Source organism: Aythya ferina (assembly GCF_964211825.1).
Source record: "Aythya ferina genome assembly, chromosome: 22".
Classification (NCBI taxonomy): domain Eukaryota; kingdom Metazoa; phylum Chordata; class Aves; order Anseriformes; family Anatidae; genus Aythya; species Aythya ferina.
The window spans coordinates 4,809,092-4,836,554 of NC_140320.1; the positions used below are offsets into that span (position 1 = coordinate 4,809,092).

Consider the following 27,463-nt stretch of genomic DNA (forward strand, 5'->3'; position numbering starts at 1 on the left):
TTCTAAGCCAAAAGCGAATGCAAATGAGGGGAAAGAACTGGGGGAGGAAAAGAAAAAAGACCTTTTATTCCCAGGTGAGCACTAAGATGACTGATCTGTCTGCCTAAAACCGATTGTTCTTCCAGAGTCTACAGCAAATACCCCTGCACGTTCCTGAGAGCAGCCGTAGAGGATGCTCTGATTGTTGCTTGCTGAACTAAACTGGGACAAGTAGACGAGCACACAGCCTCTGGTTTTATTCCCTGGCCATGGATCAGCCACGATGTCTTTAGCCCTCGGGCAGCCGAAATGGAGGTCATGGCATGGTAGGGAGCCAGGCATAGGAGGAGGCCACCAAATGTCTGTGCTACGAGGTCCTGCAAATCAAATCACTCTTTTGGAAAAAAAAAAGTTTGTTTGCTGCCCATTTCAAACAGCCCTGGCACACTGCTGGTTGTGTGACCAGGCCAGGTGGATGGATATTTCTTTTTGAAGTTAAACTTAAAGCATAAAATGCTTGTACAGAGTGCCTTTGTGGAGAAAGTTGCTGGTTTAGCAGATGCAGTAGTTGCTCTGAACAAGCTATTCCATTATAATTCCCTCAAGTGGACATCGTATTTCAAGGGAGAATCATCATTCTGGAATGAAGCCCCTATTTTTTAATTTTTATTTATTTTATTTCTTTCTTTTTGTCCCCAAGGAGATGTTAAAAAGCAGCAGCAGGATGGCAAACCAGATGGCCGAAATGCCACCAACCCCAGCAGGTGTGACGGGTGATGCTGTCACAGCAGACAGCTCTGGAAACGGCCCTGTGCCGCCCTGGGTCTCAGCTCTGCTGCATGAAACGGGGCTGATCCAAGTCCTCCTGAGCCTCACGGTGGTTACTAAGTACCCTATCGAAGAATAGAAATGAAGGAAATGTTTTGGATTAATGCGTAGGACTGGAGGGGGTCTGGCAAGGTTTAATCTGTTCATGTTTGCAAAGGACTCTGAAAGCTTGGGATGAAAGCTGGTGGAGATTTGCCAAGTGTTTGCTAACATTAATGGTTAATTATTATGAATGCTGGCAGCCTACATGCTCAGCCAGCATCGTTCTCCAAGTGAGATCCAGACCTGTTATGGAGTTGTTATGCACACAAGACAGAAAGAGACAGCTCACTCTTTCTGCCCTGCGCTCCCAGCCAAAGTCCCATTCCAAAATCAGAGAGCAGCAGCACTTCTAGGTCTCATCGTAACAACTACTTACAAACCCAGAGCATTTGGCAGGAGAAGACCTAGCCATCTCCACGTTTGCACTCATTTCTGTCTGCTGGTTCCCTTTTTGCCTGATTTAGCAGAATGGAAGTAGTGATCCACGTGGAGATACGTCCCAAACAGGGTGACAAGTGGGTGTCACACACTGCTGCACTGCACGGGCAGATCTGAGCCATTTGGAGAAAGATGGGCATGACTCATGCCTGAATTTGCCCTTGTTAGAGCTCAGGCTGGGTCAGCAGGAGCCTCCTGGGCACTGCAGGTGAAGAAGAAAAAGAGCGAGGCTGCCCAGCTGCCCCCAGCACGGCGAGAGAAGCTGTGCTGTGGTGGAGAGGGTGAGGGAGCAGCCAGCCAGCGAGTCCAGCCCCGAGCGCATGAGATTTGATTTGCCAGATATAATTTGATGGCCGGTAGCATTGCAGAGGCACCTGAGAACCTGCCTTTATCTAATAGTAGTCATCCAGAAAATGAAATCGGATGAATAAAAGGCTCGAGGTCCGTTTGGTCCTGTGAACACGGCTAGCAATTCCCAAACTATGAAAATCCAATTGATCTTCAGTCTGCACCAGCTCTGATTTATTTTTATTTCTCCATTTGAATTTGCAGCCTGACTTTCTGGAGCTGAAAGCAGCATCCTTCCTATCTTTTGGCTACTGATAGTATTTTAGAATTATGACAGCAGAGTAATGTTTGCTCTAAAAGGTAACTTCAAGCTGCATTAGTCTCAGATAATTGACAGAGACCAAAGAAGTGATTTTGGGAAGCACTTGTGCGGAACCAAAGATCTTAGTGAATTGTTACCTTAAATTAATGGTCTAGCGAGAAGCTGCTTGGAGTTGATCAGCTGGCGGTAGTACTAAATGAAGCCGGGCTTTGAAGTTATTAGCCAGGCAGCCGCGAGACAGTGCTGCTGTGGATTTATGTGCTCACTTTGTGTCTTATGGAGCCCAAATCCACACTGAGCTCCGAGTCCATGGGACTTCCCTGACTTCAGTGGGAGCAGCAAGAGCTCTGCATCTCTCAGGATTGGGCTCTCACATGCTGGAGCTCGGCTAGGCCAGCGTGGCTAACAGGATTCACACCTTTAGCACCCTCCTTAATCCCCAGACAAAATGCAAAGTTCTTCTCTCAACACTTATTAAAGCTCCAATTTTATTTCTCATTATTAAATCATTAAATTGGCCCAAAATGTTTAAGTTAAGTGAAAGGAAGAGAGATTTGTGAGAAAACTGAAGACTCTGAGGAACTGTCGAATAATCTCCGAGGATGAAGAAAGCTGCGGTTGCCAAACCCATAAGCAAAAGGATCAAAAAGCAAAAGAAAAGTAGAAAGTTGTAAGTGTTTCAACTCTCCCCCTGTCTTCCCTAAAAACCTCTGGTGATTTCAACAGGGGGAGGGAAATTATTCTCGTAAGGAACAGTCCGCCAGATGCTCCTGCCACTGCTGATGCCATTAGCTTGGTGTGCAACCCTGCATGGTTCTGCAATCTTGGTGTGTCCCCACGCATGACACTGATGTTGCTTTCCTGGGCCTGGCGAGTTCATTATCAGTGTCAGCTGGGAATTAATTGGGTTTAGGTGCCTCGGACGAGAATGAGGCCTGCTTGAATTTTAATTATTTAACATTTTGAGTAAGTAGCTGTTTGATTATTTTACAGGCTGTGTTTGATTCTCTGCCTCAGGAACTTTTTCAGAGTATATGCATTTTATTTTATTTTATTTTTTTTCCTGCAAGATCTGATCCAGATCTGATGGAACTGAAATCAGGGGAGTCTGGGGCTTGTATTCTGGCTGTTAGCAGTGGTTCTCTTCTGGCCTTGGTGTCTACAAACCCACGTACCAGCTCAGACCCTGGTAAGTACCACCCTTGTTGGTGGGCGATATTTATTTGTGGCACATGAGAAGTGAGAGTCAAGGGGGAAGGACCGTGACTGGAACTTTTTCAGATATTGAGGATGTTTTTCCTGGTGAGGTTGATCACATCCAGCTCTCAATGTATGATAATAATGAAATGGGGCTTGGATTGCTCTGTCACATGAATCTCACTGGACTGTGGGCACGAACTAGCTCCAGCATGGACGAGAACTGCTGTAGGTATCCCCTGCCCGAGCAGACATGGAGGGAGCAAGCTGAGAGGTGACTGCAGTTCCCATGGCCCTTTTAATCCTAGGGGAGGCAGCTGTGGGAAAGAGGGGAGCCTGCCAGCGAGGGTCACCCATGGCTGTAAAGGCTTTGGCAAGCGAATATTTGTCTTCTAAGGAGGAGTAGATTGAGACCCATCAAACTTATTTCCTTTGAACAATGAGGCAGGCAACAGATAAGTGCATTCAGTCGGCACTATCCTGGGCTGAATTCAAACTGGCACCTAGAGGTGAAAGACTGTATTGTGTTACCAGCTCTCCGACTTGTCCAGTCCCCATTAAGATTGTCTTTAATTTAGGCCAGGGAATGCACTAGTCACTTTCTCACACTTGCAGCACTGACCCAGCAGAGGTTAACACAGAGATCTGTTATTATCTGCTTGATCTGTAACTATAGAAAGCAGCAACTAAAGTGTATTTCAAATCCAAATGTAGCCTGCTGGTGCCAGTTACCAGCTAAAGTATGCTCTTTCTCCCTTCTAGCTCCTAAATAGCACAGGTAAGCTGTGCAAAAAAAAAAAAAAAAAAAAAAGTGCAGATTGTTAGAAAAAGAGTGTAGCCTCTGAATGCAATGGAGTTCTTTATCTCGCTGAAACAGATACGAGAAGTAGCAGGGAAAGGAAAACCAAACAGAGACAAAGCTCTCTCCGGAATGTATAAAAAGAACCAAATAAGCCATTCAGAGCATGCGAGGAGATGTTTTTTTTAACGGAGCGTTAGCAAGGCAATGTTCAACTCTGCTGGCCTGCCTAGGAACAAAATAAAACCAATGTTGTGTCAACAGGGTAATAAGAAAGAACACCAAAGTGTTTTTCTCTGTATTAAAGAGAAATCAGGCCCATGAAAGCCATGCATATATTTCAGCAGTGACAGCTTGGGCTTGGTAACAATGCAGTTTACTGCCGTAAGAAGCCTGGGGTTGACAGGGTGGCATATAGCGGAATTGTAAGGAGATACAGCAAGTGATTTGAACTGTATTACCTGAAAACCCTGACACCTTTCACGTAGCAGCAATGGTAGAATTTTCCCCAGGATGCATAGCAATAATGTGAATCTTTCATAATTCTGCGTCAGGCAATGTTGGGCAGTAAATAAGTCTTTCTCCACCACAGTCTTAAAGATGCATACCCAATGCTTTATGTCAAAAGCTGCTGTGTGGGAACAAAGTCCAAGCATCGAGGGGAAACAGAGAAAAGGAGACAAAAAAGCTGAATTTCAGGAATGGTAATAGGCTGGGGCACTTCTCATTTGCCTTAATGCAGCTTTTAACTTTGCAGTTGGTGCTTAGATAATGTGCTGATGGCTCTAACTCTGCCAGTGGTCTGCCCAAGGCTTGCTTTGCTTCTTGGGGTGGGTATTTGCTGTTGAGGCATCCTCAGGTGAACTGGGTTAGCTTCAGATGCCCCAGAAGAATTGCCTCCTTGGCCTAGCATGAGTTGTCAGATGCCTGCTTTGGTCTCCTGACCATAAACTTGTGGATGCAAGTCTATGGCATTGGCCTGAATGGGACAGGGGATGCACAACAGGGCAGGATTTAACCCAGGCTGTCAACCACTGGGGCTGATGCTGAGCACGCTCTTCTTTTTCTTTTTTTTTTTTTTTCTTGCTGCTGCACTCAGCCAGGTGGCAGAGCATGGGTAAATCCGGGCAGTAAGGCACAGGACAGGGCAGTGCCCGTGGTGAGAGAGCTTGGGCAGGGCTGGCAGCTGGGAATGCCCCTGCCTGCAGTAGGACTTTCAGGCATTTCTGACCTTCCTTGTAACCCTAGTGAGGACGAGGTCACTAGATTTACTGTCATGCCTTGACCAGGACCCACACAAGGGATAAAAAAAGGAGAGAAACAGGCAAACTGGTCATGTGGGACTGCATGTTTCTGGCAAGGGCGTGTAGCTAGGTCCATGCAGGACATGCCCAGGCTGTTTGTGAAAGTGATGTCATGCACATAGGATACACGTTACCCTATGCTTTGTGTTTTATGCAGTGGGACATGGTTTGTGTTTATGTATTAGGATATGGTTTGTGTTTATGCAGTGGGGTGTGGTTTGTGTTTTCTGCACTGGGACACGGTTTGTATTTTATGCAGTGGGACATGGTTTGTCTTTATGCACTGGGATATGGTTTGAGTTTTGTGAACTGGGACGTGGTTCATGTTTTACACACCGGGACACACTTTGTGTTTGTGCACTGGAATACGGTTTATGTTTTATACACTGGGACGTGGTTCTTATTTACACCCTGGCACGTGATTTACGTTTGTACCCTGGTCTCTGTGTTGTGTTTATGTTTCTATATATTTATATGCCACCAGCACCGCGCCCCACACACCAACCAGGCCGCACGCGCGGCGGGGCCGGGCATCCCCGTTGCCATGGCAACGGCGGCCGGCCGGTGTCACGTGCCGGGGGGGGGGGGGGAAGCGGCGTCACGTGATGTTTGGCTACCGCCGAGCTCCTTCCGGGTCGATGCGGGACGCGGCCGGGGCCTGGGTGAGCGGGGCCGGGGGGGGGGGGGAGGAAGATGAGGAAGAGGAGGAGGAGGAGGAGGAGGAGGAGGAAGGGGGGGGATGAAGAGGAGGAGGAGGAGGCCGGGGTGAGCCCCCCTGTGAGGTCCTTGCCCCCAGGCTTGGCTTGCTGTGGGGCTGCAGGGCCCGAGGCCGGTTTTGGGGCGGTTTCTGGCAGTTTTGGGGCCCAGCAGCCCCCCAGCCCCACCAGTCTGAGGCCGACCCCGTCCCGCAGCGCCTCACAAGCAGCCTCTGGGGTGGTGGCTTGGGCTGAAACCGAGCCGGGGGCTGCCTGCTGGGGGTGTTTGTGCTGCAGGAGCGCTCCCCGTGCTGCGTCTCCCACCTGGCAGCCCTCAGCCCGTGCTGGTTCCTCCAAATGTTTCTGTTCTCGGCCACAAACCCGCTCCCGAGGCGTTCAGGTGGATCCGGAGCCCACAAACCCAACTCCCAGGTGGCTCTGGAGCCCGCAAACCCGCTCCTGCATGGCTCTGGACGCTGCCATTAACGTTGTTGTTCTCTTCCAGGGGCTCTTGTGCTCCTGGTTGCCTCCCAGCCCTGCCTCCGAAATATTTCTGGTGTCATCACCGTGCCCTCCTTTCTCTTCACCCCCCGGTTGCAGCAGCCCGGTGGGTGTCCCTCGGATCTCCACCAGCTGCAAGCTCCTCTTTGCAGGTGCTTGGCAGTGTCACTGGGGCCACAGCCTTCCAGCTGAGCTTAAATACAGCCAACAAAGACTCCTTGTCAACATCTTTCAGAGACTGAGGACGGCTCTTGCAGTCTCTGCTGTCACTTAGAGAACCCAGAGTTATTTTAGGGTAGGAGCTGTTCTTGCGCCATCAGTAGGACAACGCTTGGGAATGGGCACCTTGCAAATTACACTGCTCTGCTCTCGTGCAGGCAGCATTCTTGGGGAATGCGTGACGCTTTCCTGGCGTGTTCGTTGCCCCGAAGTAATGGTGGTGATTCAGAGAAGCCACGTGTGATGGGTTATTATGGTCAGTACGAAATCTGACAATGTAGCTAGTAGAGAACTGCCCCTGACGTTATCGTCCCCTGGCAATGGCATTGGCTTGTCAAACTAAAGCTTGAAGAAGACAACTTCTGTAATTCAAAGGTGCTAAACGTGTCTGTTTGAGGTTTGTTTCAGTTCTGGAGTATTCTCATATTGCAGCTGAAAATGTGATTTTATTTTTTTTTCCCCTAGTTCGATGTCAGAGTGACTTTATCACGTGGAATTCCCAGCTGGATGTTTGCTCAGCAGATAAGCAGGAATGGAGGAGGTAGAAGAGCTGCGTGAAGGACAGAAAGCTTTGTGCATGGGGAGTTCTGTGATTTTTGGGCCCAGGAGGGCTGCGTGTGCGTTTAGAAAGCAGCGGCTGTCTGTCCTACGATACTGAGCTCCAAAGCTGCTCTGGATTGAGGATCTGTCAGCCTAAAGCCTTGGCTGGCCGTGCAAATTGTGCCTGCCACACGCCGAATGGTGTGGCGTGAAGTTAAATACCTTGCTCCTGACACAAACTGTGCTTTCAGGATTTCATTTTCAGTTGTAGCTGCATATTGGCCAGCAAGCTGAGGCTGAGCTGTGAGTTGGCCAAGTTGCTGAGGGCTAAAAAAGGTGTGCTTCTTTTAGATTAGCAAGCCGAATTCTTTCAGGCTGTGTTTGTAGCATGTGAGCTATGTATATTAGGTAAAAAATTATAACGGGTCTGTCAGTTTGCTTATTATATCAAAGTCTTTTGTGATGGGGGAATTTTACGTAGTCTGATCAGGAAGAAGTGAAGTAGAGCTGGTTAAGCAGGTGAGTCTCAGCAAGGGGAGCCTGAACACTAGCTAAATCTTCTTTGTTTAAGGTTTTATACCTGCCATTGTAAGTAATAAATGTAAAGGAAAGTTGTAAAAGACAGAAATTGCAATCCAGTGTTGGTTACCAATGTCATTTTCAACATAGATGTGGCGTCCCCCATGAACAAAAGGTGAGGGTTTCTGGCAGGCGTCCTGCGGGTGCAGGTTGATGTCTGTACCTACGTGAGCTGGGTTTTGCTGGTGTTCTCAAAACGAAGTTGTGCAGTACTTAGTGAAAACAGTGCTCCAAGCGTTTGCTGTTGGAAACCCACAGTTGTTCCCTGCGAGTTTCTGCCCTGTGCTGTTGGACATCTTTATCTGTTGGGGCATCTTTATCTTCAAGATCCATTCAGCAGCTGCAAAAACAAATTGGCAGAACTTACTCCTTGGACTGGCCCAGTGATGTGCCCCGTGTGATGCAGCTGCTGTGGGTCGAATTAGAAGCCCAGGTTTGCAAGCAGGGTGGAAGAGCTGCAGTTCTGGGCAAATATCGGAGGAGAAGCGCTGCTGCTGCTGCTTTTCAGGCCAGGACTTGGTTTGCATGAGGCATTGCTGTCAGTAAGGACGAGAGCCCTGAGAGATCCTCGGTGATTTTACTCTCAAACTCGAGTACTTCCATGACGCCCCGCGGGCCAGCTGATGGAGGTCTTGCTAGCAGAGGCTGCTGAGCTCCGGGCTGTTTACTGCTCTGGCCTGATTTTAAAAAACAAACCATAGGTTGCTTTACATAGTATCTTTATAAACGAGTAGGGTACTGTGGATCCTTCTTGTCTTCCCTTTTTATTCCCCATCCAAAAAGCTACGGCTGAAGCCATCACCTTCGTTTTGTCTGCCTAGCTGGAAGGCAGGCACCTCTGGGCTGAGGCCTCTCTGTATCACTCAGGTGTAATCAGGGTGCATTGTAATCTGTCAGAGCAAATGACTGTGGCTAAGTATTAGTGACAAAAGAGTTGTTTTACATCAGGGTGTAAAGATCAAGCCATAACTTGAGCACGCAACGATTAGGATCCCTAAAACTGATCTTGCCTAATGGTCCTGAGTGAGAGAGTAGGGAAGTGACAGAATGAAAATACCCCTCCAAGCAACCTCTTGCTTGAACGTAAACAGCTCTTTGCTCTTTCCCCATCCTTGCCACCCTACAAGTGTGGCTGAGAATATACATACGAAAATCTCACAGTCCTCTTGCGAGACACAGAAGTAAAATCTTTTGCAGCTTGGAGTCTATTGTTATCTCTCTGTTGTTGTTTTTTTTTTTTTTAAATCTATTTATTTTCTTTCTCTTTTTTTTTTGGTCTTCCCCCCACAAGTAACATATCACTGTAATCTTAAATTTGAGACCTGTTAGACTAACCTGCAGGTGAGAAGAATGAAGATGTACGACCCAGCAGGTCACTTCATGTCCTGTGTCCCCAGAGACACAGTTGCAGGTGATGACCAGCTGCTGACTGTTTGTGTGCACTGTTTTCTCTCTTAACTAGAAGTCCAAGAAAGGAGCATGGACCAGCCCAGCGGAAGGAGTTTCATGCAAGTGCTTTGTGAGAAATACAGCCCTGAGAACTTCCCTTATCGTCGTGGTCCTGGGATGGGGGTGCATGTCCCCGCAACTCCGCAGGGTTCACCTATGAAAGGTAGGAGCCTGTGGGGTTTCAGGTGGGATCCGTTTCGCAGTTGCTGTTGCTTATGTTGAAAGAATTGCCCTGAATTGCACAGAAAAAGGAAACATCACTCTGTATTATAAAGTGTTTGCTACGAGAGAGCTGAGACTGTATTCTAACAAAGACGGAAAGTGGATCTGGTGCCTGAAGTCCTACTGCCTTCCTTGTCAGCACAGCAGAATCAGAATCTTTTTGATGAAAAATGGAAACAAGACCTTGTGCAGCACCAAGTTTTGAGGGCTAGGCAGTCCCTGCTGCTGATTTTTTTCAGCCTAGTGATATTAACTGCTTTATTAGCAGCTGTAGCAACGTGCATTTTGGCAGAGATGGCTTAACAAATGCAAAAAACTTGATCCAAATGTGAGGTTACTCCATATGCTGGTAGTATCACGCAGCAGTGCCATCAGCTTGCATTGATGTCTGCAGGTACAGAGGGAATCCAATGCACATGGGACTGGATTTTATGTCGAGCCAAGTGATGAGCTGCAGAATCTCCAGGACTTTTTTTTGTGACAAGTGGCTCAAGTGAATCTGTGGTTTGCTTTGGCTCGCTTCTCAAGGCATCAACTTATCTCTGCGACTGCTTTTGCTGATCTAGTGGAGAAATCCTCTCTCCCCTTTGCTTCTGACCTTACTGCCTGAAGGCATTTTCAGACGGATGTGTGTCTCAAGTGCTGTGCTGCTCATGTACGTCCTTCAGCCTTCTAGGCTGCAGAATCTATGTTGATACTTCACGTTCTTTGAACTGGATCGGTTTGACACCCTTTAGTCTTCCCTCCAGCTCTGATGTTAGCATTTGGTTCTCTGTTTGTACAGATGACTCTGAGATGCCCATTTGTCCCACCAACCTGCCGCTTCTTTGTTTAACCTCTTGCTGTGAGTCTAGTTTAATTTTCCGTCAGGTCAATTTGTATCATAACCAGCCCCAGAGGGGAAAATAGCCGTGGAAGTTAGCTGGGTGAAATGTGCAGTAACTGAGTTTGACAGAGGAGAAAAAGGGGCCTGAGTTCAGCTGAGGACAAAACGTACAGCATGTCACTCAAAATTAACACAAACAGAGAATCTGCCTGATGGAATATGCAGGCAGGGCCCTCTGTCCTGTGTGCCGGCACACACCTATCTGGGTTGTTTAGATGGGGAAAACAAAGCACTTGTTTGTAAGTCTGAAATTGTGATGGAGATGTGACTTGCAAGTGCATCACAGCTAGGTCCCAAAGTCCAACACTCTCCTTTAAAAAAGCCTAATGCTAGTGAGCAAAATGAAACAGAAAACTCAGATCATTCCAATTATTGCCTGCTGATAGAATCCCTTTCTGTTCGTGTCACTGTCAAGCATTAAAAGGAGAGAAAAAGGGCCGTCTTTAGGGGAAAGCTTGTTGCTGAATTTTAGCAGATTTTGATACTCAACAGAGATGAGAGAGCTGTATTGTATGTGAGAGTAAGCCTGATGGCTTGCATTGCCTGAATTTGGATTTCTGGGGTTGACATGGTTTCCTGTGACAAATCCATACCTTTTTAGTTTGTCATGGTTTGGCCTTAGCAAATTAAGCTGTGACTGTGCTCTAAGTCCTTGTCTGCGGAATAACTCTAAGCATGTTTACCTGCATGAGGAGAGACTGAAGCGAAACTGAAACAGAAACGTGAAGGGCAGAGCAGAGACCTAAGCTTTTTCAGGCTCTTCTAGATAGCTGAAAAGGAAGAGCTTAGAAAAGAACTGCTTAAATATATCCTTGCCCAAAGTGGGCTAAGTACAGGAAGATAAGGAAGTCTGGCTCTGTGCAGCTAACAGTTGGGCTAGTTCTGTATCCTATCTGCAGCAGCAGGTGCCTGAGGAAGAGCATAAGTTCTGGCGAGAACTGATACGAGGCTGACTGTAAGCTACAAAGGACTGGCCTGTCCCTGCTGCTCTGCTGCAGACAGAAATGTGTGTAGTAACTGAAGAGCATCAGTACTGGTGGTATGGCATGTTGAGATGCAGGAAGGCTTCCTGGTTTATGTTGGTCACTTGTCATAACATCCGTACTTATCCCATTTTCTCTTAAATGTATATAAATTGTGGAATTTCTGGTAGATCCTTTTGTTTGCTGAATTTCACACTTATCTCGATTGCACTGGTTGAGACGAAGGTGTTGGTTGTGATGCTGACCATAGGGCATCTTTTCATCTACCCTCTTTCAGACCGTCTCAACCTTCCAAGCGTGCTAGTACTGAACAGCTGTGGCATCACCTGTGCAGGAGATGAGAACGAAATTGCCGCCTTCTGTGCTCATGTGTCCGAACTAGATCTTTCTGACAATAAACTGGAAGACTGGCATGAGGTAAAATGGTGACTTGTGCGTCTGTCTGAATTGCTTTGATGACTACTGTCATGACAGCAAATGCATCACAGGTCATAGGAGTACTTCATTCATATAAAGGAGTTAAATTTCTGTTTATTTTGTGAGTTCTTTCTATCATCTATGAAGATGATGCTTATTTACTTTGACAACTACAGAGCCATAAACTTGATGAATTTAATCCGTTTGAGCACTTGACTCCATTTGCCTCATGACTTATGATCTTGGCCTGTGGGTGACAAATATATATATTTTATCGTGCAAAGCACTGGAGCTGGCATTTCAAAAGTCAAGAGGTTAATGAGCGGTGCGGGTTTTTAACAGAGTAAGAACCAAGGAAGTCTGAGGAATGGGAGTTGGTTTCCAGCTTTGCCACTGATTCTGTGATGCTGGGCAGGGTATTTATTTATTCTCTCTCCTCTTTTGCTTTGGCATCTGCAGAACAGGTTTAATAATATTTATATCAAAGGACATTTATGAAGCCTCATTAATTAATGCCTCATTAATTAATGCTAAATGCTACTGTAAAATTCTCGGAAGTGCTTGGCTGGAATATGCTTGATAAATGCAGTGTAACCTGAGTAAAATAATCACAGTCTGTTGTTGTTCCTTATTGACTTACGTTCTGCTTCTGTGTCAGTGTTTATCCCTTAAAGAATAGGAAAAAAAAAAAAGAAAAAATAGAAAAAAGGACAATAGAAAAAATGAGAAACGGGGAAAAAGAAAGGATGAGCAATGTAAAAAGTGTCACGAGTTTCTGTCCTGTTAAGCTCCTGTGTCTTTAAATGTGTAGCAAACAGTGTCTGCAGAAATGTTGCTGCTCTGACAGAGGCTGCCCTGCCATGAAGCCTCCCCTCGGCCTGCTCTGCTCTGGGCTGAACAACCCAAGGGAATTCAGCTGCTCACCTTGCCCTCTAGGCCCCTCACCACCTTTGCTGCCCTCCTTCAGGCACTCTGTAGCGGTTTTGTCCTTATTACCTTGTGCCAAAACTCCAGGCAGTGAGGTGAGGCCGTGTGATAAGGCTGGTGCCTCCTGACTTGTTTTACTGTGACCCCAAAAAGCCTCCCACAGCGATGAGGTGCTGCTTCCCTGCTCCCTGTTCTGCCTCTTCCCCTTGGTGTGGTGAGCAGCTGGGGTCACACACAAGCTGCATGCCTCACACCCTGCTGTTTGTTCACTCTTTAGGCTGCCCCTGGGCAGCACAAGGTGCTGGCTTCTGCACGAACTGCAGAAAATGAAAGGTTTTCCTTATGCTTTGGCTCCTTCCTGCGAGACGGGATTAGGTTTTCTTAGCCTGTCTCCAGCAGATAAATATCTAGGTGGCTCTTAAAAACTGCTGGTGATGGGGATTCCAGACCCCCAGGTAGCCTGTTCCCATGCTTAGCTAATAACTTCTTAGTCCAAGCCAGGTAACTTAAGTCTCCCATGCTGCAAATTAAGGGAATTGCTCGCTGCCCTGTGCTCAGCAGACACGGAGGAGCATTTGATGCTGTTCCCTTCACGACAGCCTTTTATACCCACAGAGGGTATTAATGCTTTCCTGTCTCCTTTTCCAATTTTAGTATAACACTGAAAAAAATCCACTTAGTCCTTCCTTTGTTTGCAGGCCATTTCTTTCTAAATCCTGCATTGTTTTTCTTGCTGTGATGTCCTTCCAGTTTTCTACTCTGTTATTAAAGCATAGAGCCCAAAGCATGACCTCACCTGAGCTGAGGCTTCGTTAGTGCAAAGGGAGGCAGGGTGTTTGCCTCCAGCATCACATACGTAATGCATGAATTAAGGCTTTGCAAGAGACAATTATCCTCTGCTAGCAACTGGGCCCTATTGTATGCCTGTGTGTCACGGTCTTCCCAAATCTCCTCCCATCCCAATCTCTCTGTGGAGTGGAGCTCTCCAGCCAAGCATTTTGTGACCCCTAAGTATTTTCTCAGTGAATGCCCTTTCCCAACTCAGGCTGTCCTTGAACTGCACTTCCATCTGTTGGCATTCAGGTGGCTTTGCTTTGGCCTCTGCTCTTGCACTGCAACGTGACATCAGCTCTCCCACCTTAGCATCATCCACGGATTACAAAAACACCCACCGTTCAATTCTTTTGCCAATCGACAAGATAACGAGCAGCATTCTGCTAGAAAATGCCCTCGGTATGTCTGCTGGTTCTGTATTGAACTCGTAACTGAGAGTGATATTCCAGGGGCTGTAAGTCCTCAGTTTGCCTATGTGACGGGCATGCAGAGGGCAGCAGGCGCTGTCGTTCCATTAGGTGACTTGTCACTGAATCAGTTACCCAGCCGAGGAGGAAAATTAGATTGACGTGATGTGTTCTTTGCAAATTGGTGCTGCCTGGCCGTTCTGGTCACTGAATCATTTTTAGGTGGCCACAAATTGATCATTTAAATAACCTCTTCTGGTATCTTTCTGGGTATTGGCGGTATCTAGGTCAGCACCTGCCCCTATCACACGATCCATTATGTTTCCTGCACTCCACCTCCGTACCTCGTTGCCTCTGGTTTTTCCTTTTCTGCATCTTTCTTCCTTCCCTGTCTGCTCCCGTGCCCTCAGGTACACAGAAAGTAGCCCCAAGCGTTGGTACCTAACGTTTGGATTGATTGTAGGAAAGCTGCAGTTTTCAGGGTAATGGGATCAACCAAGGAACTCATCGTGTGTGTAGGATGAGCTTCTGCCTGCCCCTCACGGTGGGCAAAACAGCGAGGGCTGGGGCTGGTGGGGAGCAGTGGAAAGGTGAGTGGGAAGTGGAAAAATGATCAGCGACAGCCACAAACTCAAGGGATGTGCTCGTGGCCCCCCCCCTGCCAAAAGAGGGATGTGGCAGCTCCCTGAGCTGCTGGCTCCTGCAGTGTGGGGCTGCTCCAGCGTGGTGCCCAGGTGGGTTTTATGGCCGCTCCCAAGAGACTTGCTTTCTCTTATCAAGCTGCTCCGAGAGTGTAATTAAATGAACTGCTGAGGCGAATGAACAATTAACCAATCAATTTAGATCAGTGAATAGCTGGAGTATGATTTACAGGTAGTTATCCAAAAGCCTTATTTCCCCCCCCCCATATAATTTCCTTGACTCGTGGTCACTCCAGAGGGCCCCCTTTTGGAGATGGGACATTATTGCTCGAGGTCCGATTGCTGCCTGATATGATTTTCTTTCTTTCTCTTTTTTTTTTTTTCTTCCTTCCCCACTTAGGTCAGTAAAATTGTGTCCAACGTCCCCCACTTGGAGTTTCTAAACTTGAGTTCCAACCCTCTCAGTTTGTCCGTTTTAGAGAGAAGGTGTGCTGGGTCTTTCGCTGGCGTTCGCAAGCTTGTGCTCAACAACAGCAAAGCTTCGTGGGAAACAGTCCACACGATCCTGCAGGAATTACCAGAGTAAGCACGGGGAGCTGGGCCTGGAAAGGGGCACTCGCTGCACGCAGGTCGAGGCTGTGTCATCAAATCTCCTGGAGAGGGGTGTGAGGAAGCAAGCGTGATGGCTAATAAAACAGAATTTCTTTGGGAGCTTGGGAACGGGCCAGGGGAACACTTTACACTGTCATCAATGCTGAACTTGTGCAGTGCTGCAAAGCCCACCAAGGCTTCTCCTCCAAAATTAAAGGCTGGTGTTGAGAGATTGCTAATGATGCTGACAGTGGAGGAGGTGACACTTGCTTGTGAGTCGCTGCAGAATGAATGGCGCAGCGCATACCTGTGCTAATGGCTTTTGAATGGGATGGAAATCCGAGGGTCTGGCCACTTGTCAAGTAATATTTCATCGTGCTTTGCTGTGCAAATGTGTTCGTTTCTGTGGTTTGGCCACGGTCCATTTTAGCAATGGCAGTCAGCTTCGCCAGACGTCCTCGGTGGCTTTAGTTTGATATCAGATTCCTCTTCTTACAGCTTTGTAAGGGGAGATGATGGCAGCAGCACATCCCCCATGGCCAGCATGTGCTTAACTGGGATTAGGGGAGGCAGTTTAGTTGTCTGAAAAGTTAGTGAGACCTATTTTTTCTTTCTTGAATGGGAGCCTTTGGCAGAACCAGTCATGTGGGTAAAAAGTATCATCTATATTGTATGAAAGCACCTTTTAAAATTAAGTGGTGAGCACTGGGTGTAGGTACCAGTCACTAATGGAGCTGGGTTGGTGGCTCGTTGGCCACAAATGTGGAACAGCCTCCCAAATCATCTGTTACACAAGTAATACCAATAAAAGTATTTGGTGGGCCAGGAGGACATGCAGAGAGGTTTTTCATCTGTGGAGGAAGCTTATGGATAGGAGCAGAGCAGAGATGTAGGTGAAATACTCCATTTGGAGGGGTGAGGGGTCCTCTCTGCCCCGAGGTTTCACGTCATGTAGGAGCCGTTAAAGAAAGTTGTGTTAAAATCACACATGCTTATCCCTCTACCTGAGATGATAATCATTTCAGAAGGCGTGCTGAGGTGCTGATACGATCCTTCTTCCCCTTTGCAGCTTGGAGGAGCTCTTCCTGTGCCTTAATGACTATGAAACAGTGTCTTGTTCTCCGGTTTGCTGTCAGTCTCTCAAATTACTCCACATAACTGACAATAATCTTCAAGACTGGACTGAAATTCGAAAATTGGGGATTATGTTTCCGTCACTGGACACGCTTATTCTGGCTAACAACAACCTCACGACCATTGAAGAGACGGAAGATTCCCTAGCAAGGCTGTTCCCCAACTTGCGATCCATCAATTTGCACAAATCGGGTGAGTGCCTGGAACTGGTACGGCTTTTGTTCTCGGTGGAAGTGATGGCAGATCAGGATATTTCCTCACAAGTAGGTGAAAAACACACTCGGTGCTGATTGAAGTGCACAGGCCTGTTGCTGGAGCTGAGATGAAAAAGCCCGGTTACCTTTGGCCCAGTCTACCCTGGCAGATGCACTGAAGTGCATTGACCTGAGGAATGCAGCGTTAGGAAAGGAAAACAGGCAAGAAATCCACTTGCTCATTTCTGTTGGCTTTACCTGCTGCTTTTGGTAGTTAGTCATTACCTAAACGATGAGTCAGAGCAAGGTGGACTGGTAGTTATTCAAACTGAGCTGGCACAGAGCTTTTTTCCTTAGTAGTTTCCTTCCATTTCCTGTCCCTGCCCCAGGAGATTCTGGCTGGAGGAATGATAAATAAGTGCCCGACGGTGCAGTGGATGAGAGAATCCCATTTGCCGTTCAATCTGTGTTTTATCTTGGGTGAAATGAGCACACGTGTAGGTACGTGACACATAAGGACCAAGCATACATCAGCCAAAGCTGTCCGTCAGCCACGCTCAGTTATTGGAAGCTCACCACAAGTTGTGCTCGAGGTGACTTGACACTTCAGCCCCAGAGATTTTCCAGCTGATGCTCCAGAAGGAGAATAAGGAATCGGTGTATTGGGCAGCTCAGCCTGTGCTCGGACAGGGGAAGCTGCATCAGGGCTGTGATGCACTCGTGAGGTGGCACGTACGCCACAAGCTCTGCTTCAGAAGTACTTAATGCATCATCACCTTTTGTTCTCTACAGCTTTATATGCAGTGCAACTGACAGTTAAGTGTTCACCTAGGTAGAAAGTACTTTGTTAGCGTGCTCTGCAATGTAAGCATCAAAGAATCCATATAAAAAAGGCTTAAAGCTAACCAGAGGAAGAAAAGCTTGTTAAGCTGGATTTGAAAGCACCGTGGCACTGAGGAGCAAGTGCTCCCATGATAAGTAGTTTTGCAATTTTGATGCCAGTTCTTTAAGAACCCGGGGTTCTGCATTGCATTTTGGTGGTTAGGGAACTGTTAAGTTGAGTAGAGACCAGAAACAACAAAGCAGAGAATAATGCTGAGTATGGAGAGGTCCTGAGCAGCGATCCTTTTAAAATTGTCTCAGCACCCAAGGAAGCAACCCAAGCAACTGAATAAAAACAATTAATGGTGATCAGAAAGACATCAGATGGCAAGTTAGTGGATGTGAACGTGCTACAAAACAAGTTAGTGCACCAAGTATCCATGCAGGTGCTTTTGGACACCTCCCTTTTGTTATTCTTCACTCCTTGAAATAGCATAAAGGACATTGGTACAGATGCTGATTGAGTATTTGTTATTTCTGCCTGTGTGTGCATTTTTTTTTTTTACAGAAAGCTGCAGCACTCCAAAATTCTGTCATCTGAAACACAAAAGGATATGCCCTCTTGAAACTGGCACCTCTTAGCAGACCCTTTTAGCTTAGTGGAGATCAGGAATGAGCTAATGATAATGCTTTATTTTTTTTTTATTGACGTTGTAGCAGAACAGGGTCACAAAGGGATGAGGAATTTTGCCTGTTGGCGACATCAGTTTCTCCTTCAGATGTGGCCGTTTCTCTGCAGTGGCTTTGTCCCACCTACAAGAGCCCTGTGGCTGATAAGAATTTTGTTTCTGCTCTGAGAAGAGCTCCTGCTTCTGAGCTGCTCAGTGATGCACGGTTTGGGCTTGAGTTTAGCATTTTCTGACAGGTTTATCTTAAACGAGACCTCTGTGTTTTTTTGTTTTTTGTTTTTTTTTTTTAGCCAAAAGGTGGAGTGGCTTTTTTTTTTGTATTTTCTTTACTGTATGGATGAAGCTGGATGGAGTGTAAAAGCTAAGCTCCCAAGTCACCCATACAGATCATCTATCCAGACTCGTACAGCAGCACGAGAGAATTCAAACCACTGCATCTTGCAAGCAAATGAAGGAGGTCTTTTTGCTCATGACACGCTGAAAACCTGACTTCTCAAAGAAACTTCAGTTGACAATTGCTTGTAACATATGTTGTTTGTCTGTGTCTGATAGTCTCGGATACATAATTCATTACCTCTGAGTGTTTAAGCAAATCTTCTCTTCCAAGCAGGTCTGCATTGCTGGGAAGACATCGACAAGTTAAATTCTTTTCCCAAGCTCGAGGAAGTGAAATTACTAGGAATTCCTTTGCTGCAGTCCTACACCACGGAGGAACGCAGGAAGCTGCTAATAGCCAGGTCTGGTGTTTGTTTATTCTGCTCCAAGACGTGTTTCGTGACAATGAGTGGCTGGGAGCTCCTAATTGGAGGAAGAGGCTGTTAGGAGCTGGGCTTTTGTATGAAATCACCACTCAGAAAGACTGGAGCTGGTTTTTGCTGTTTTAGAAAGAAAGAGAGGAGTGGAAATCTGTAGCTTAACCTCTCAACTACCCAGGGAAGGATTTGACTGTCGTGCACACAAATATACACATCATACATTCATGTGGTGAAATAGAAATGGTAATGCTTGGTTTTGAATGTGCTTGGAAGCTGCATGGCATTCACCCTCTCTCCTTCTCGAGGGAGACGAGGCTACGTGGCAGGATTCTCCTGATGATAACATTGCAGCTCGTAGCTTTTGGGGGAGACTGTCCTGTTGGTCACCCTGTCTGGGTTTCCCTCCTTTCTGACCGTATTTCTCGGTATCTGCAAGCAGGTTGCCATCCATCATCAAGCTCAATGGGAGCATTGTTGCAGACGGGGAGCGAGAGGACTCGGAGCGATTCTTTATCCGGTATTACATGGAGTTCCCAGAGGAGGAAGTCCCATTCAGGTACGAATTCGTTCTCTTGGAATGGAGAATGGGGCAGAAAAAGCAGTCAGGCAGAAGGGAAGGTGACCAAGCAGTTGATGTTACGTGGGAAATCTGGGCTAGCTGGTCCATGACAAAAACATCCCTCACACCCTTCCCGTCTTGCCCTCCTTCTGTTTTAGTTAATGCCGTGACATTAGAGTGTTGTCTGATGACTTGTAGAATCACTTTGGCGTGAAATTCGGTCTTAAAGTGTCCACATCAAGTGCCATTACACAACATGACTGTTCACTTCATGATCTTCATTACTTCCTGGCCTCCCAGCGGCTAGCTTCATAACCCACCTGTGTTTGGGAGTCCCCAAAAGCCAGTTCAGATCATGCTCTCCGGTGCCAGGCCAGGGCATCTAATTCTCTTGACCATCTGGTGTGTGGAATAAGGCTGGCAATGGGAAGCTGTCCCCTCACTTTGAAGCTTGCAAATCACACGTCTGATGGTTTTTCCTTGCCAAAAAGTATGCCCAATGACCTGTTCATCTTTGTAAACTAATGAACTTTGACAGCTGCTGTTCGGGCAGTATCTGCACCAGCAACCAGCATCTACTTACTGCTTCTTAATGGGCTGAGGAAGGATCGTGGAGTGTCAAGCCACTGCCTTTTTGTGCCTTTTGCCCTAGGATCCCCATGTGCTTTTCGAACAGTGAAGCTTCAGAGCCCTTTCTTTACAGAAAGAGGGCAGGACAAGAGCGTGGGTGCGTGTGTGTGAGCTGGCAGGGGACAGACAGAGGTAGGAACGAAGCGAGGAGCAGGAGCTTAAAGGTATGGCTGGGTAGGGAAGGCGAAGATGTGAACAGAATGTGTTTGGTGTTTATGTTGGTCAGTCAGTGTTTCTCTTAGCTTAACTCCCAGGTAAAACTGCCTCTTGTTTTTCGGAAGAGCTGTGTATGTGACCTGCCAGGACAGTGAGGGCATCAGAAGGCTGGAACGGGGAATTGAGGGCACGGCGGTCTGTAGGAATACTAACAAGTCCAGCAATTGTAGTATTTGCTGAAGGCGTGCTGGGGTCAGTTCTGAGGCACAGGGTACTAATGTAGTCAGGGAGACAAGACAGCTGGAGAGCCCTCCTGGGCCTTGTTCTGAGGACAAGTTCTGGCTTGTAATTTTAGAAGCTCTTGAAGCGGAAAAAAAATGAAACAACGGTCGGAAGGGATAGCAGCACAGGCAGAAAATGCTGGGGAAAGGGAGGGGAAGGGGAGGCAGGGACTGTGAGCTCGTGGCACTGTTACTAGAATGGATTCTTTTCAATAACATCTTATTTCTAAGAAAACTGTTTTATGTCTCGGTGTTCATGGCTCCAGAAGGAGAGAAAAGCCAGGCAGGTGAGCCCAATGGCTGCAGCTGAGTCCTGCTCTTTGGCAGACAGGGCTCTGGGTGACTTGGAAAGGCAGCTGGGGGAAGGCAAAGCAGCACCTTGTGCTGGTATTTTCAGTTCCAGACCAGGAGAGAAACTAAAGAGCAAGCAGCCCTTTGAACCTGGTGGGATGGCTGTGCTGCCCTGAGCTCGCAAGGAAGGATTTGAGGAGGAGAGGGAAGGTAAATACATAGCTGGTAGGCTCGGATTGTGTGCCTGCTTGTTGCTGTGGGCTTTTGCCTCTAGGCATTGCAGTGGCAGCTGCCTTGTGTGTCCAGGAGCAATATATTGTGGAGAAGGACGGGCTGTGTGTGCCCGTGTAGTCACACAGTACCACACACAGCTGGGTGCTTAGCATATTCTGGCCAGGTAAGAAATCACTAACATCTCACCCATCCCACGAAGCTGGGCTGATCTTGACCAACAAGCCGTGTGCTCTTACAGTAAGGTACAGGAGAATTTCTTTTGCCTCTTGATTCCTTAACCTTTAAGCCCTGTTAGCGTCCTTTTCTCAGTCAATGGCCTCTTTGTCTGAATCCCTTCAACTGTGCAGCGTATCCAAGAGACTTGTGCGGCCGCTGAAGGGGGGTTATTCTCTTCTGGAGGAATTGTGTGCCACTACGGAGTATTTTCTAATGAGGCTGCAGATGGCTGCGAGTGTCCCTAGTGCCGAGGGCCGGGTTCAGCTCCTGGCCCCGTGCTCAGCAGCCCTAACAGGACCAGAAAGCTGGCAGAGGGTTTTTGCATGTGCTCGAGCTCCCTCCGCTTTGCTCCAGCTCTAGTGTGGTCCCTCAAGGTGGTTTGTAATTAGAATCGAATCAGGGCAGACGCACGTTGCTGCTGGGAGCACGGCATCTGCATTGCAGTGCTGCCTCAAGCGGAGGAAGGCGACACAGTGGTGCTTGGAAAACACGTAAGTGAAGCAGCCCCCCTCAAATCTATCGAGGCAGAACGTGCGACAAACACGCAGCGTGCTCTGTCTCCCTGGTCGGGCTGCGTCTTTTCGTGGGCTACAGCTCAAAGGATCGGGGGGAAAAGAGTGAAATAAGCAGGAATAATTCTCTCTGGGTGACGTGGGTGAGGGAAGGAGTGCTGAGCCTACAATCCGATATTGGCCGGCTTCTTGAGTGACGTCTTTGTGTCTGTGGGCTTTTAATGAGTCCTCAGCGTGTCTGGTCTGCTGTTTATCTGCAGAATATCAGAGGCACTTTTAGTCAGGCTCGGTTCTCCAGCATCCTCTTCTCTGGCAGCCAGCGTCTGTCAGGCTGCGAGGGTGATTACAGAAGTCTCCAGGGTGCCTGTTACCGGGGCACGAGGAACCAAATGAGCAGCGTGCCTTTGTCCTTATTGATTTGAGGGGTTCCAGTCTTTCAGACTCCCAACTTTCTTTACAGACTGCAGTTAGAGGACAAGGAGCAGGCTGCAAAGCCTGTTCTGCCTTTCCTCGGTGGGAGAAAATAGCAGACAACGTTGCCTGGTCCTCTGCATATTTACAGCACAGGTTTGTGTAATCGTAGCCCATTCTTCTCCCTCTCAGCCCACTGGAGGTTTGTGTCTCTCTCTGTTCTTCCCAGCGTCAGCCCCGTTTGCTTTTAGCCTGCATTTCAGGGAATTGTTGGGAACTGAGAGCCCTGACAGCAGTTGAGTCCTTGCAGCCCTGCCTCGCCGTGCGGCTGCTATTTGGGTTGACACACGAATTGCAGCAGCACCACAGCCAGCACGTGAGAAATTGTTGCCGGTTCACAACGTGTGGAGCTGGTGAGAGTTTCAGGGACATCCCAAAACAGGCTGAGGGCAGCAAGGAGAGGTTTGCTCCCTTCCCCATCTCCCGTCGGCTGTTTGCTGCTGGCTGCGTCCTTCTGGAGGTGGCAGAAGCAGCACCGTGGTGAAATCCTTCCCCTCGGTGACACGCCAGCCAGTGCTTGTGCTCACTGTGGGCATAGCCAGCAGGTAAAGTACAGGGAGTATGTTCTCCTCTCGGCACTGATGGCTCTCCTAAATCAGCCTGATCCTATCAGCCAGGTGACTGCGAGAGCAGGGCAGCAGCTTGCGTTCGGACACTCAGCCCCGGTGAAGGCTCGCTGTGGCTGCGAGACGAGGGAAATCCTAGTGCCTTGAGGCCCTTACCTCACTCCCCGGCAGACAGAGGGGCTGCTGTTCTGCAGGAACATTCCTGCCTCGAGCAGGACTCCCTGGGGTCGCCTGTCCTGCCAGGTCCCGTCATCTCTTGACAGGGGCAGTGACACAGCACCGATCACATTCGGCTCAGGCTCAGGTCGGGAACAAAAAGCTTTCTGTACAGCACGTAGTGGAGGGCCTCTGAAACGTTACCTTTCTCTGCAGCTCTCACTCTTTGTCATTGCAATTACAGTGTGGGTTGTGTTGCCTTTCTGCCCTTTTCCCAGCCAGGAGGCAGAGATGCTGCATCCCCAAAGGGAGCTTTACCTGCTGAAGGCAGCAAGAGGGTGAGAGGGGCTTTCCATTTAGAGGACGGCTCCTTGGGCTGGACCTTGGAGCCATTGCAGCTCTGCCAGTAAAATTCCCACGTCATTTCAGAGCACTCTTAAAAGACCAGTTGTCAAGAAGTCCCACATTTTTTCCCCATCAGTTTCCAAACCATGCAGCGGCTCCCCTTTATCTGGCAATCTTCTCGTTCCTCTACTCAGTGGAGTAAAACATTTGGGACCTAGGTGTCCTCTTGGAAAATGCCAGGAATTTCTGAATATCAAGTCGGGCCGTGAAGCCACAGGTCCTGGGAATCTCAGCTGAGGGCTCTGTCACTTGTGGTACCGCTCGCTTGGTTATGGCACCCCTTAGGGAAATATTTGCACAGCAGCAGGACATGCAGAGTCTTGTGTCCTCTCTTCCTTGCCAATCCCACTGTAGTCACGGTTGGTGTGTCTGAAACTGTAGGAGCCCAGCAGAGAGCATTGCTGTTAAGCTTTCCTTAAAGAATTATTCTGAGACCAGTCAACTCGAGCGTCTCCCTTGGTGCTGCGGTGCACCTGGGGACTGCGAGACAAAGCCATGGGACTGGATGGGCTTTCTGCTTTGTATTTTCTCCTTCTCAGCGTCTTGCTTGAGAAATACCGTGTGCTCTGTGAAGTGTCAGGCTAGCTGAAGAGAAAACAAACCGCTGCCAAGCCAGATTTATTCCTAATGGATGTCTGTCTGGGTTGTCTGACTTGAATCAGGGACAAATGTTGCTTCATGTGATGAAAATACAGCTCCGTGAAGTACCAGAGGGACTATGTATATGAGGGACTGTCCCGTAATTCTGGGCTTCTTTTTTTTTTCCTCAGGTATCACGAGCTGGTCACGAAGTATGGAAAGCTGGAGCCCTTGGCAGTCGTGGATCTTCGGCCGCAAAGCAGCGTGAAGGTGGAGGTGCACTTCCAGGACAAAGTAGAGGAGATGTCGATCCGCCTCGATCAGACTGTGGCAGAATTGAAGAAGCACTTAAAAACTGTGGTGCAGCTGTCAACAAGCAACATGCTGCTCTTCTACTTGGACCAGGAGGCTCCCTTCGGTCCCGAGGAGATGAAATACAGCTCACGAGCGCTGCATTCCTACGGCATCCGGGATGGGGATAAAATTTACGTGGAGCCCAGAATGAAATAGCCTCTTTTGACCTTGTGCGTGCGTCTGTGTGCACGCACGCACCCCACACGCCCACACACATGCATTTAAGGAGTTTTTTGCAAGGTTTTTATTTCAGTCGGTTGGTTGAGGTTTGGTTGTGTTTCTATAGCAGGTAATGTCTTAGCCCAGAGAGCGCCCTGATCTGAGAACCATGCCCGCCATCCACTGCAGGTGACCTTGAGGTGACAATTGACTTCCGTGCGTGTGTTTCAGTGTGTGCAATACCTTGAAGGTTTCTTTGATGCTCCGGTATACTCGTGATCTGGCATGAATGGTCAGTTGCTCAAGCTAAAGAATGCTAGGGCCCGTAAGGGTGAGGGTAGCTCGGTGCAGAACTTGACCTGTTTATTTTTTCTTTTTTTCTAAAAGAAGACTTAATTTTTTTTGGCCGAGCTATTCAACTGCAGCTTGAGCAAGCTGAAGAATTTTATTTTCTTTCTGGGTGCTGTCTCTTACCCTTTTGTCACGCTCAAGTTCCCTGAAAAGATCTAAAACAGTATTCGGTTTGAATCAGAGCTCAGGTATTCAGCATGTCCACTTAGCTCCGCTGCTTGCTATGAGTGTGCAGGGTGGGGGGAAAGAAGGAGACCCTGTTAGAAAGAAATGATTTCTGTTGCAAATGCATGCCTTATATCCCTGCCATCCTATTCTGAGTGTGGAGAAAGAGGTTTGCTTTCTGTAACCATGGCACGTAGTGTCTGCAACCTGTGGCGCTGGCAGCCTGGAGGCAAAGCTAGCCCGGCCGTGTAGTTTGGGAAGTGAATTTTGGAAGGTGGTGGATTGGCATTGCTTCGTTGGAGGAGCTTCTAGGAAAACGGGTCAGAAAGGTGTTGAAGGGCACATTTCCCCAGTTGGCTAGGAAACATCCCCACGATGCTGAAAGATCTTCCAGTAAGCACTTAACCTTGCACCAGTTTGTACTGAAAGTGGAATGGCTAAAATTGCTCTCCTGGGAGAGAGCAAGGCTAGAGTTGAAGTTTGTTTGTTGATGTTGCACCAGAAATGAAACCTGGCACTTTCCCTGGGGACCCCTGGCTGTGGGGTCCCTCTTTAGGGTCCAAACTAGCAGAATGTGTTGACTCGGATCAGTTTCTTAGCCGGTGAGTCCAAAAGCACCTCCAGTCACGTTTCTTGTAAAGCAGGTGTTCACTGTCAGCCTCCCCCACATGCACCTCGTAGGCATTGTGTGCTGCTGCTTGAATTAGCCCCCTGTTCCTGCTGCAGAGCAGATCCCCTTTCCCGTGCGATGAAACCCTCACTCCTTGGTATCTCTTGTAAATCAGACAGCCGTTTCACTCGACTGTGTCCTCCCTCGTTCCTCTGTCATCCTGACAAGTCGAAGACTTTTCACGTTGCCTAGTTATAAGAACTGCATAAAAAGTTTTTGAAGCTGTGCAGCGAGGGCTCTTGTTACACTCGAACTTCTGACCTTGATTTTGAAATGCTTCCTGTCCCCACATGCACTTTCTTTCCCGAGATGCTTTTGTCCATGCCACTGAGCTCCTTTATAGCCTCGGAGCTGCGTATTTCTCTTAATATTTTACCTAGTTTGTGGGGTGGGGTAGAATGGGGATAAATCATTATCACATAACCTTCAGGTTCAGGATGTAGGGACCGTTGGGAGGGGGAGTAGTTCTGCATCCACACTAATGATTTAAAAAAAAAAAGGGAGGATTTAAGACAATGAATTAATCGTGCCTCATCCCCCGGCCAAAACCATCAATTTCCTGGCACCGTTGAGACGAGCAATAGGAGATGGAGCAAGAGCTGCCGTAGGTAGCATAGAGGCTGCAGCCCGTAGCTGCGGAGCCGTGTACCCCTAAAAAAAAAAAACGAGCGGGGAGATGGTGGCAGTGTAATATAAGATGACGCTTTTATAAGCTAGAGCTTTACTGAAGATGTATTTTCCATTTGGGCAGCGAAAGGCAGTTGCTGCCTTATAGCCGAACTCTTAAGCCAACACTTCTGTATGATATATACATAGATACGCATAGGAAAAGTTGTGTTTAATAAGATATTTTGTTATAAAACAAAGTTTTATGAAGATATGGTTGTTTAATATTAGAAGCCTATTTCTCCCGTTGACCTCCCGTTTAGGTACGTTATCCATCAGCCGCTGCATCGTCCGAGTTAAGCGACCAAGGCAGATGGAAAGGAATCTCTGATCTAATTCCATAGAGCAGTAATTGCCTGTGTGGGTATATTTATGACGTTGTAACTGGTATTCATGAGATGCTGTAATTATTGACCAACTTCCTCAGCACAATTAAATGTCTCGGTTGCAGAGAAGGAAATAAACAGAGTCCATTAAAGAATTGAATGGGATTTTAAAGAAGACCCAGCTATGTGCTTGTAAGTTTGTTCGCCCACTAAAGGTTACGCTCGTCCTCGTAGCGAGCGGTGCCGTCGCCGCGCCGGCTCAGAACTGGCAGGAAACGATGGTTTTATTGACACCGGGCCTGGCAGGAACTGGAAGATGGAAAAAGAGAGCACCTCGTGGCCTGCGATGTCAACACGTGCTGGAGACTTGGCACTGCTGCCCAAATTGGCTCCCCGGGTCTGTTTGGGGCTGCGGTACGAATGCTGGCTGCCTCGCCGTGTCGTTGGGGAAGGTTGTTCCTGGACGGCGTTCTCAAGCTGTTCATTCAGCCGGCAGAGCACATGTTGGGGGATCCAAACCCCTCGGTTGGCTTCCAGAGGAGAATGAGCCATGTCTGAAGCCCAGGAATGATTTACACATCCACATGATTGACTTTGAAAAGTCGGGTGGAGTGGCACGCAAGCAACACGCCAAAATGCCCCGAATTGGATTGCTTTCCTCTTGTAATACCTGTCGGGGAAGGGATGTGTGTTTGGGCAATGCTACTGCTTAATGGGGGACCATGGCTCGGGGGTGAAGGGGAGGGCTGTGAACAAGAGGGATTTTGGGGCCAACGGTGGGCTCTGACAACGAAGGAGGGTCCCGAGGTGGCAGGAGGCTCGCTCTACATGCAGTGTCACGAGGGGCTGCATCCCGGTTTTGTTGGCGTACCCACATTGGCAAAAGGTCCCTGGTTCTGTCACATTCCTTCCAGAAAGCAAAATACAGGCTTGCAAGCTTCTCTAGCTCTTGTGTCCTTTTATCCAAGCGCTACTTTTGTCAAGAACTGTTTTGTTGTTCATGCTAGTTCATGCATAAAGATCTGCCGCGGGCA

The 27,463-nt window shown here is 48.0% G+C and overlaps 1 protein-coding gene across 3 annotated transcripts; it reads left to right on the plus strand.

Annotated features, from left to right (window-relative positions):
- Positions 1–1,538: 1,538 nt before the first annotated feature.
- Positions 1,539–27,374, plus strand: TBCEL (tubulin folding cofactor E like). Of its 3 annotated transcripts, XM_084495982.1 has the most exons (11): positions 1,539–1,728; positions 1,840–1,935; positions 2,431–2,567; positions 2,968–3,086; positions 9,194–9,343; positions 11,549–11,688; positions 14,898–15,079; positions 16,158–16,414; positions 18,538–18,664; positions 19,122–19,238; positions 23,930–27,374. In XM_084495982.1, the coding sequence occupies exons 3-11, from the start codon at positions 2,500–2,502 to the stop codon at positions 24,246–24,248; spliced, it is 1,479 nt and encodes a 492-aa protein (XP_084352108.1). In that variant the 5' UTR covers positions 1,539–1,728; positions 1,840–1,935; positions 2,431–2,499; the 3' UTR covers positions 24,249–27,374. The 3 variants fall into 3 exon arrangements, with proteins under 3 accessions (XP_084352108.1, XP_084352110.1, XP_084352109.1); XM_084495984.1 differs by lacking the exons at positions 1,539–1,728; positions 1,840–1,935; positions 2,431–2,567 and adding an exon at positions 4,651–4,723 and having other exon boundaries at positions 2,913–3,086; XM_084495983.1 differs by lacking the exons at positions 1,539–1,728; positions 1,840–1,935; positions 2,431–2,567; positions 2,968–3,086 and adding an exon at positions 5,739–5,859.
- The last annotated feature ends 89 nt before the right edge of the window (positions 27,375–27,463 follow it).

Coding starts and splice junctions, on each gene's coding strand:
- TBCEL (XM_084495982.1), top strand. CDS start 2,500: ATGAAGAAAGCTGCGGTTGCCAAACCCATAAGCAAAAGGATCAAAAAG. Junction 3,087..9,193: donor ACGTACCAGCTCAGACCCTG/GTAAGTACCACC, acceptor TCTCTTAACTAG/AAGTCCAAGAAAGGAGCATG. Junction 18,665..19,121: donor AGGAAGCTGCTAATAGCCAG/GTCTGGTGTTTG, acceptor ATCTGCAAGCAG/GTTGCCATCCATCATCAAGC.